Source organism: Gobius niger (genome assembly GCF_951799975.1).
Source record: "Gobius niger genome assembly, chromosome: 14".
Lineage (NCBI taxonomy): Eukaryota > Metazoa > Chordata > Actinopteri > Gobiiformes > Gobiidae > Gobius > Gobius niger.
This window is the reverse complement of record NC_136865.1, coordinates 15,498,190-15,509,564: the sequence shown is the minus strand read 5'-3', so window position 1 is coordinate 15,509,564 and position 11,375 is coordinate 15,498,190. Positions and strand designations below refer to the sequence as shown.

General features: G+C 40.0%; 1 protein-coding gene across 1 annotated transcript; it reads right to left on the bottom strand.

Annotated features, from left to right (window-relative positions):
- Positions 1 to 83: 83 nt before the first annotated feature.
- ndrg1a (N-myc downstream regulated 1a) lies at positions 84 to 11,033 on the bottom strand. Its single transcript, XM_079571463.1, has 16 exons — positions 10,871 to 11,033; positions 7,539 to 7,608; positions 7,258 to 7,293; positions 4,505 to 4,610; positions 4,077 to 4,197; positions 3,776 to 3,838; positions 3,618 to 3,678; positions 3,195 to 3,281; positions 3,057 to 3,113; positions 2,871 to 2,974; positions 2,744 to 2,800; positions 2,608 to 2,659; positions 2,394 to 2,441; positions 1,911 to 1,946; positions 1,577 to 1,628; positions 84 to 1,312 (listed from the first exon to the last, which is right to left on the bottom strand). The coding sequence occupies exons 2-16, from the start codon at positions 7,593 to 7,595 to the stop codon at positions 1,074 to 1,076; spliced, it is 1,176 nt and encodes a 391-aa protein (XP_079427589.1). The 5' UTR covers positions 7,596 to 7,608; positions 10,871 to 11,033; the 3' UTR covers positions 84 to 1,073.
- Between the last annotated feature and the right edge of the window lie 342 nt (positions 11,034 to 11,375).

Here is an 11,375-nt window from a genome sequence, read left to right as displayed (position 1 = left end):
CACTAACCGAGTGGTGAAATTGATGCAATAAATGACAAGGTCAGGAAAAATGTTACATGTTTTTATTGTATTTTTCATAAATACAAACGTACATCATTGTAATGCATTTCTACAGCATTAGGCAGATGAATATTGCATCTTTACAAAGCTGTTTTAAGTTTTCTACAAAGCAATTGTTGCTGTAGTGCAAGAAATATGTGGGAGTACAAGATGTTGGGTAAGTTCTACGGCTATGTTCATATTAACATAAATTCACTCACCCAGAATCCACCTGATTGGAGCAACTTGTCTAGAAATTCAACATATCATGGCACATCTTTGTTCCTTTGTGCTAAATTGCATAGAAAATCACAAATTCTGACGGATGTCTGAACCATAATTGAGACAGCATTGTAAAATCCAAACTCGATCATGAAAAATCTGGAGGTATCAGAAATTATTGAACGTTATGAGATACACAACCCATTAAAATAAAGGGTGGTTTCATTGACACGATAGGATGAGACCTTATTTGTTGTATGTACAAGGTATTAGTTACATTTTATTACATACATTTTAATGTCTAGGTGCCCCCCATTTCAGTCTCCACATCTGCAAATCCACTCCTACATACAAACAATTTTACCTCAAACATAAAGTAAACGAATAGATGATCAAAAACAATGATAGAAAAGGACATTTACAATCCGGTATAGCTGAGATAGCAGTTTAAACATTACAAGAATATTGAGATTAACAGGTTTGTCAAATGAAATAAAATTAGAACTCACAGCTACAGCTTTCTCTGACATTCGCTGCTTCAGTTCTGTGTCTACACGTGCCATGTTGCCTCTAACTGCACAGGATCTCAAAATCAAAGAGCTTGAACCTCATGTTGCCAACAAAGTCCCTTTTTTGAAAAAATGGCAAAACAGAATAACACTTTAGATGACAATGGCTGTACAGATTATACACTAAAATCGTAGCCTCTTGTGCGTCATTTGTGAATAGGGATGTGCAGTTAAGGGCAGCGAAGCACCAACTTGATGGAACTCTGAGAGGTTTTGGAGAGACTTGTCTGGAGAGCATATCATTTAGCAGGACACTTCGGTGGACTTGGGCACAGACTGGTCCACGCCATCCATGGCACTTTCTGTGTGAGAGCGCCCCCTCTCTGCCGTCTGACTGCGACTGCGGTTGCCCTCATTGGTGTGGGAGCGCGAGCGGTTTCCGTCGTGCGTGTGGGACCGGGAGCGGTTTCCTTCCATGGAGTGGACACTTGAGCCAGAGGCAGTGCGGGACCGGACCAGACGAGTCATGCTGGCAGCGGGCACTGTGGGGAGGGAAAAATATGAAGTCAGGTCTCACAAAACAGGAAACAAGTCACTTTTAACTACATAATGCCGACTTTATTTATAATGCACATTAAAACAGCATATCAAACTTTTAATGTGTTTGAACCACTGGTCTAGTGATTATGGACTTTACTCAGTAACAAAAGAGAATCAGAGAGTGCTTTATTTTACCACCAGGGGCCCCACCTCCATTATTTATCCTATTCAGCCTACTCATACACAGTAAATGCAACAATACTTACTGTATCCCATGCCTTGGATGAAGTACTTGAATGCTTCAGTTAGTTTTGCAGGCTGCAATAAAATACAGATAATAATTAGCCCTCTTGGCATCACTTAATTGCTGCCTGTGTTTACATATCATTGATGATTTCCGTGTCTAATCTAAAGCCTCTTGCTCAGATCTGTAAAATGACAGCTGCTATGAACAGGTGCAGTGCAGGGCAGGGGATTACAACTGTGGCACACGTCTGCCTCTTGCTAATGCTCTTACATGCAACCTTCTTCCACCCTTGCACTGATTAAACGGTGCTCATTCTCAACAATATTTACTACTAGTACTTTATTCATACACACCTGGTCAAGTTGGGGCATGCCTCCACAGTCAGCCATCTGGGCCAGACGAGAGAAAACAGTGGTCATTAGAACAGAGCTATGCAATAATCACACTTCATTACCCCATTCAACAGGTCTCACTCAACATGCCAAACACCATGTCCCACTTACTTCCACAATCAGTGTTCATCTACAACATGGACTGTTAACCCCAATAAAGCACACCCATCGAGTACAAACGGCTATTTGGTCTCGGATGTGGATCATAAAAGGCTTGCCATAGGGCAACACAAGTAGGTCACTTGCAACAGATCGTGCTCTGAGCAGTCGCATGCATACACACTGCCTCTGGTACATTCAGCTGTCCTCTCTGTGGTTAATTAGTTACCAGGTGAATGCTGAGACACTGGAAACTTATCAGTCCATGTCTTTCCATCAGGGCCACTTTGATCGGAATAAGGACATCAGCCATAGGGCTACAGTATGTGTGAGGATGGGGCTCACCTTAAGCAAGGTAGTCTTGGTCGGGTCCAGCTTGGTGTTGCACTCAACCTATAGGTAACACATATGCATGAAAGGTAAATAATACAATACAAGTTATTATTTTCATTCAAATGTTTAAACTATTTTTTTCAGGTTTCATGTTTGTTTCTTGACATCTGTGGCCTTTAAACCCCACAAACAATTAAAACATAAAAATGCACATATTTTTACTTACAACAGCCTCAACAGCGGGAGAGTTATCACCGACCACCAGAAGAGAATGGCACCTGTGAAAACACTCACCATTATTAATCGAGGAAACCAAGCAACAGCAAATGCCTCTATGCTGCTGTTCTTCAGAGACAACTTACTTAAGAGTTCTAACATTGCTTCCAGGGAGAGGCCTCTCAATTTCCAGATCTCTACGACTGTAAAGAAAAATATGTATCAAGCTGGGCTCATATTGTACTGAATTTAAAAATGCTGTCAGTGCCTTACCTTTCATAGGACTTGACAAAAAGATGCAGGTTAAACTGGTTCATGTCATTTAAGATGTGATGGCGGTATGTTGCAATCAGGTCCTGGTTGTGATGGATCTCCTCCTGCAAAGACACAAAGGGTCAGCACCGTTTGCCCTAAATTCTGCGATATGTTTGCGGACATCTGTTGCACTGGTGAACCTACCTTTCCAAAGAGATGGGAAATGATCGTGTCAGGCTCAGCATGAGTCCAGCCACTAATCTAAAATAGAAACAATAGGAGTTCATGGTTTTGTTTTTCATATTATATATTAATTATACTGCATTAAATTAGTTGACAAACCTTGTGGGCGGCCCAGTCCATCCAGCCCTCAGCACATGGGTTGATGTTGATGAGCATTAAGCCCTCGATCATGTTTGGATAGTCAAGCTAAAAAACAATTATAAGTGATTGAACAAATAGTTAAATCAAACTTAAAAATGTTTATAAATTATGATGTTTTAAGGCCCATTTTTTGGTTCAGACTAAACAGTATCTCTATCAGCTTAATCAACAAAGGCAGACTTCCTACTGAGCATAATGTTAGTCTTGCAGTGGGACATTCCTCTGGCTTTTATGGCTCAGCAGGTTCATGCAATAAGAGTAGCTTTGCCAAAATAAGCTATAAGAGCAACACATTAGCTCCCTGTGCTAATCCTAAATTGATTAAACCCAAAGAAGAATTATTAGGTCTGGCAAAAAAAAGTCAAGTCGAGGGCAACTTACAGCAAATTGAGTCAGAATATAGGCTCCTGCTCCAGTGCCCATCCCAATGACACTCTTGAGCCTAGAGGGCACACGCATACAAGGGAACTGTTAGAAAACGGGTTAGAAAATATCTTTAAATGACAGAAGAGCAAGTGCACACTGAAAAGTCAAGTTACCCAAAATGCTTGAGCACCAAGGGAAGGGTCTCAGACAGCTGGTCCATGGAGGGATATTCATATCTGTTGGAGCAAGTCGCAGTGATCAGTCATTGACAACAGACATCATTGCAATCAATAAAAGTGTCATTTTCTGGTTCAGTGAAATGAAGCAATGGGTAGATTACTGTGAGCAGGACAAACACCTCCAGTGGCCTTTGTAAATTAGGCCGCCTTAAGTACATCCACAATGATCTTCTATCAGCTAAGTCAAAGGCCAGAGACAGTCTGACATACATTAGTCTATGTGTGTCTGGCTCACCCAGTGGAAAAGGTGTTAGCCCCTTCATGTTGCCCAGGAGCATCCACGTGACACACCGCGAAATGCTGCATAATCTCCGCCATGTCTTCGTGGCTAAAAAGTGTGTCCCAACAGGTTTTGTCTAGAAAAAAAAAGTGAATTATTCATGACTATATGTCCATGTCGTTAAACACTGCAAACCTTCAGTAGCAAAGTAAACTTTGAAGCAGTTATTAAACCTGCCCGTGCCTTTATAACCCAATATATTGATAATCACTTTGATCACTGAAATGGGATATAGAAAATCAGATCATTTAAAAAAATATTATTATTATTATTATTATGGTTGTACAGCAGAAAAACGACATGCAATTGTGAATGTTAAGTAAATGTGATTTAATGCAGACTAAAAATAGAAGAATAAAACAGAAATAGAAAGGAAGTCTTACGATTGAGTCCAATGTCGTGGTAGGTGAGGATAATCGGCCTATCGCCCTTGGGAACTCCCTTCATCGTACAGTGGACTCTTCCATAAGGAGTCTCTACATCATGCTCCTGTAGGAGTATACATTTGCATTATTTCATCATTATAATTTTCCATAATACGTACAAAATGTGGGCAGGCATAGCAATATATAACTTCATCTAACAATATAGTTATTATAGTTATATGTATAAATGCATTATATATATATGTATATATAATGCATTTATTTATTTTTCCCTGAAATGATAAACCAACATGTTGTTATAAAAAGGGAATTTGAATGAACATGTGCAACGTTTGATAAGCCCGACTATTGCAAAGATGCTAGTTTCCGTCTGACGTCCCTGGGCAGGCGACAGAGATTAAACAGTTGTTTCCTTGTTGTTTACTTGATGAAGTGTTGTTCTTTTTGTTCCATTAAGAAATTTACTTTTTTATTGCATTGGGTTTGGGGGTTGGCGCTCATAAGCTTATTGCTTCAGCCCACTCCTTTTGAGCAGAATATATACTGCTCAAATAAACAAACAAATAAAACACACAGCAGCAACGCAAATACAAAAAACACAGGTGACAACAACTAAGCACTAAGTGTTTGCAGGCCTGTTTTTCATGTAGCCAATGCTTTAGGTGTGATTTTAAAGTGGCCAGTGTTGGACTCTCTCTTATTGATAATGGGAGACTATTCCAGTTCCTAATGCTATGCATCCCACTATTCAGTATCATTGTTTGCTTGTTTTTAACAATACAATAAATTAACTGAATATCAGGGATGACAAATGTTCAATTTATGTCTAATTCTTTACATTGCATCCTTATAGACTTCACTTTCAGTACAAAGACATTGTCAAGCAAATCTACAAACTCAGTAACTGATTCCTCAAATTATAAAAACTCAACGATGGAAGTACTTACAGTGACTTCCAATTCGGCCACAATCATCTCCACATCAGAATCCTCCAAAACCATGTTTGCGGCTAACAATTCCAACAACAAATGCCCTTTTTAGATGGTCAGGGAGCTCCAGACTCTGGAGCTGGATTTTATACCCCAGTAGCTTACCAGGTGGCCTAAGCTCATGGCCTCCCATGGTGCATTGCAGGCTGGTCAAAACAAGCTAATTCTGGATGAAGAGATCCCTAAATTGGATCAGCCAATGTCAGATTGAGAGGCACTGACTAAACAAGTGGACACTATGGGCATGAGAAATGAAGTACAAGTGCAGATTGACTGGCAATAATCAGCCAGGCACCTAAAAAATTTAACATTTGGCCAAACATTACCGCTTGTACTAGCATTTCTTATTAATTATTACATAAGTACATGTGTTGCTACATTGTCAATAGACCATCCTAACTCAATATTGCAATGGTATTAGGTGTCATGTTGATTTACTCCAGGCCAAAAACAAGACGTTATGTATCTACAACAATAAATGAAGGAGTAAAAGTTTAAACTGTTGGTTGTGGTCAAAACTCACATTCCAACACAATTCACAGCTTTCAGGTCACTTTCCAGGATCATTGTCACAAGCTCACTTTCAATAAACAAGTTTCATATTACATGGTCTATTTTCACAAACCACTGCTTATTCAATATTCCGTAGTTTCACAAATAGTAAAAAAAAAAACAATTTAAAAAAATCTGGTACAAGTTAGTTGCCTTTAAGGCAACCCAACTTCAGTTGCAGCTGTAGGACTTGTTACAGGCACCATGTCATAATATCAGTAAACAAAGACATGTCAAGGGTCAAGAGTGACATGACCTGTTAAGGGGATGACGAGTGCGTGCTAAACCAGTTTGAACTGAATGGTATTGTCACTAGGAAAAAACCTTTGGCTAATTTCCAAGATACTTTGCTCTAGCAGCAGCAGAGCCATCACACAGTTCATGTGGGTTTCTGGTCAGTGTGGCACCAGATCAAATTAAGGCCACGTGGGGTGAATTAGTTCTATAATTCAAATGAACAGATCGCTCCTCCCATTCAACGACTCATCAGTACAACCTAAAAGCATTGTGGTTTTTTTTAGCAAACTGGTGCGTCACTCCAAACTGCCAGAAGGTTTAGTGACATCCCTTTTGGGAACCTATTCTGATGCCTTTCAAAAACATCATCTAACCGTGTTTGCTTTACACTGGAAGGACATTGTTTGAAACATGAAATCTGCCTTGATTTTATAGAGGATTGTTGTTGTGTTACACCCTGGTCTTCTAATCTTTAGCAAGAAATTACTTCTCAACAAAATCTGCATACTTTTGATTGTAGTCCATAAAATTGCCATAGCAGTTCAGGGGAGGCTAACTGAACACCAATGCGATCAATGGTCCCCTACCAGGCCACTGATTGCTGGTGGTTACAATTCTCTGCATATTCTGACCCAATTCTTCCCTCAAGTTAGTAACAATGCTCCAAATCAAAAAAAGCACAGGTCACGGCAAGAAATGAATGTTTGAGTGGCAACGTGTTTCATCCCTTTTAAAGCTAAGTGAATTAGTTAGATCCAAATTAGATCATTGCTTTTATAATAGTGAGACAGTAATCAGTGTGATAAATGAGCCACTGCTTCAGCATTAATCAGGACATTTCATTTAATCAACCACTAGATGGTGCTAAAACAAATTCGTATTGACAGGATAATAATATGTTACTTTGTGTTATAAGCCACAACCACAGATGTGGGTTTTTTTGTTGTATTTTTTTTTTTCACTGAGACCCACCTTAACAACTAGCTGCATTACAGCTTCTCTCAGGCCCTGCGAAGAAAGAACAGTGATGAAAACACAAAACTAATGCAATCACATTGTAACGTGCCCTAATCCAATAACCTACAGGCTTCATCCTGTCTGCATCTGCAGAAGGACTGTGTAATACATTATATACGTATGAAAATACAGTTAACTATAGAAAATGAATAGAAATATTCATTACAAAGATTTGGTGTTTTGATTTGAGAATACCAACACTATTTGCTTTATTTTATTTTATGGACAATACTAACCGGTAGCTCTCTGTCGACCAGCAAAGGTTTGGACTCAACAGTCTGGATATCATCCATTTTGGAGTGTAGTCTGTGGGAACAAGGATAAAAGGTTAGGTCCCTGTAGATTTCGACATTAGAAGGTGAGTAAAAAGACAAGCCGGCATTTGTGTCGCATCTAACAAACTAACAAAGTAAGGGAGAAGTACAAGCAGCAACTGGTCGTGTTACCTGCAGTGACATGAAAGACCCCGCCCTTAAATGAAGTGACTGTTGAGATGAAAAAAAACATTCCTATTAAAAAGCCTAGGGTTCTAGTGCAGAACTAGAGATGAAAAGAGATAAAAGATGAAAAAATCTTATACAACAAAAAGGAGCTTATAAATGTAACTTAGAGATTCTAACGAAGCATTTCACTTAGTTTCTGGGAGAGTGGGCTGGTAAATATATAGGGTACACAAAGACAAAGGGACTGGAAAAGGCTAAGAGCAGAAGAAAAAAATGGGCTTGGGTGGAGATGCCAAGCATTTGTTTATTGTGCTGATCATGATGCTAAGTTGGAAGAAAGTGAGCTACCAGTGGCTGTGCATGCAAATTGTATCAGCTTGTCAACAGAGGTCTTTGTGCCCCGGCCCCTGCACCGTCCAAAGAGCAAGGAGCCCGTTTGGATCCTGGACTGACCAGTACAAATAGGAAGTGAGCTTTCCCATCCAAACACCCAAGCCTTATTTCCCACCTCTCTTGCTTTGTATCTATAGCCTTGCTTGTCCCAGTTGCTGCTTAGTTTCAGTGTTGCTATGTTTGCTCCTTTTTCAAGCTTTTAATTCACGCTTTGTAAAGGGCCAAACCAAACCTCACAGGACTGCAAGGTATTCACGGGGCAAAGATTTGTAACCTGTTCAAATGTGTGCACATATGGCCACTGTGTCGGAGTACACGCCCTAGATACACACACTGGCCCTGTGCGCACATGCTTGTAGACAACACAGACCAGATTAAGCTGGCTCTGACAATAGCAACAAGGAAGAGGAGTATCACACAACAAGTTCATTTTTCTGCAGAAGGCTCCAAAAGCATGACTGTCTCAGCAGCACTGCAGTATCTTTGTTTGAGGGAACAAGAGATCAGCCCCCATACAAATTCCAGAGACATGGAACCACTTTATCACAGAAACATGAAAGAACTGAAGCTCAGATTGTAGGAAAATGCACTTCTAATTTAATAAAGACAAATGTGGAAAATATGCAAAAGATGAGCAGACTGGAATCAAAATGAACCCAACTACCTACAATTTTAATTCATTTTGTAGTTATAACATACATTGATTTTAGCTGATGAATGTGAAAATGTAAATCTCAAAAGTTGTGTTTGTATTTGTGTAGTAGTATAGTGTGTAAAGGGCCCTTCAACTGCACTAACTTTGCAGTACTGTGTAATAGATGTTTTTGTTTGTTTGGTATTTTTCTTCTTCTTTTTTTTTCACTTTTTGCCTAAGGCTATTTGGTCTGGGAGTGACTATGGTGTCTTAGAATGTTCTGAACTGAATCTGCAATCTAGTAAATATGTGGTCATTTGATGTTTTAGATTTACATCAACTCTTAAACCATACAGGAATGTGTATGGTTTGTGCTTTTTAATGTACTTATATTTCTGTTCTGTGCTTTTGTTTGTACCTGGTTATCCGAGACAAATTTCTCCATAAGGACACAATATAAATTCTATTCTATTGTATCTCAGGGCTGCAACAGTGCATTTGCCTCTTATAACGGATTTGCACGATGCCAAAACATCTCTGCAAGAAGCTCAATGAGGCCGCATGATAAGCCTGAGGTGTTACCGAGCTAATGTTTGACCCGGACAAAGTTCAGTGAAGCTGAGTTTTAAGTTTAATCAATGAAAACCTAATGAACTGTTTCTGCTGCTGCAAGGCTATGCTGGGTCATGAGTGGCTATGTGCACAGGTGGAGAGATATTTTATGTTCTAAAGGCTTGTGTCAGTATGTAGGGTCTCGACGAGATATTTTGGGGGAGTTTCCTCTAAACTGGAACCACTCCAAACTGGATTGGCAGCTCACAAACGCTAACCAGTTCTTTGCATGTGGACAAGAGTGTTGATGCTTCTGTTTTAAAAGAGACATAAAATGAGAAAAGGTGAATAAAACTATCAGGTTGCAGTTAAGGAGTCAAAACATTAGGGCCTGGGTAGAAATGAAACTAAGTTATGCAATCAACAGGAAATGGTGGGAGGATAGGGGATCTTCGACAAAGAATGGCCTGGAATGAACTAGGGGGAAAATGGATTAGCCCATCACATAAATAATATTAAGTGGTATTAATTAGTAGTAAGTATGACACAAACACACACACAAAAATGTATAGAAAATACAAAAAGAAATTCCTCAACTGCATCCGAATGTTACTTAAGCAGCGACAACGACAACAACAACAACAACAACACAGATGCTGTTTTGCTGCAGCCAAAGCTAAATCCTGACACGCTGTTTTAAGCCAGGACAGTGAACAAAAAACTTAACACGAGGAGCATACTGTGAGATTAGATGTGAAGCAACTCAACTATTTGGAGGGGGGTGGAAGCATGAAGGCCATGGCATACTCTCCCGCTCATAGTCTCCGTATAGTTTTAAATCCACAATCCCCCTGCATCCATCTGTAAAAACAATGATTGCATCCCTAATCTTTGGGAACTCACTTAATCTGTCAAATCCCTGGTTCTGAAAAATCAGTGTAACAGCATCCACGGTCTGCTTCAGTAAGCTGTCCTACATTTGGAAACTGAAAAAAAAAAAAAGGGTTTGTAAAGCTGTAGTGCTCTGTAACACAACCCTGGTCAGTGGGGGGTCTGTGGGATAAACACAAGAGGGAAACGTGTTCAGACAACATCCGCGCTGCATTTGCTCCTCCGCCAATCTGGATCTTCTAGTCTGGTCAGGTTTTTTTATTGTAGGTTTGACTTTTTTCTTTTACACATGTCTCAAAGGATTTAGGGGCATGTCTGAACACTGGCACTTGCTGGAAATTACAGTGCGTTATATGCCAAGAATAACGTTTACGCAGCAACACAGTCTGAGTGAAGTTGCTCCTCTGCCACATGTGGAATGATAAGTGAGGTTTTTACGCATGCTTTTGAGCTATGGTTTGTTTGGAAATTGCCTGCATTTGCTTCAGCAGGCTTTACCTAACTCTGCATGCACTTAAAGCCTGAAAGCAACTCCCAAGAAAGTCAACTGTCACCTCAGTACCCCACTTCGATGAGCTACACTATGGTGTTCAACAAGTCGCACATGATGTAAGCGACAAAGTATCAAGTTAAGTTTAGAAGTAAATGAACCTACCTGTACAACTTTGATTGTCCTGAATAACACACGTCCTCTGCAGCCTTCGAGCAAAAAAAAAAGCTTTTCTGATCGCACCAACTGTCTCTCTCGGATAACGCGTTGCTTTGTTTATAACGTGAAATGCGGATGTATGAGGGAATTTTATAAAGCTTCTGTGGGTGCGACCCCGCCCCCTCCCCCCATCGCGCTTTCCATTGGCCCGCGGCAGCAGCTGGACGTGGGGCTGGTGTGAACGCGCAGCTGAAGCCAGCGGTTGCCACGAGGAAAGCGGTCATTTGGAACTTCCTATTTTAACTTTTAACTGCAAAAAAAAAAATGGATGTAGCTTTTAACAGTTTGAGAAAGTTTGACATTTGTTACTGTTTGTGAGGACTATTAAACCTTTCCGCAACAGTGTCATCTACGTCTCTGTGTGTGAATGCAAACTAATTGTTTTTAATATATATATAAAAATGTGCTTGTTTCTATTTTTAGGCATTTTCCTGTGGCGTGGAGGATGTGC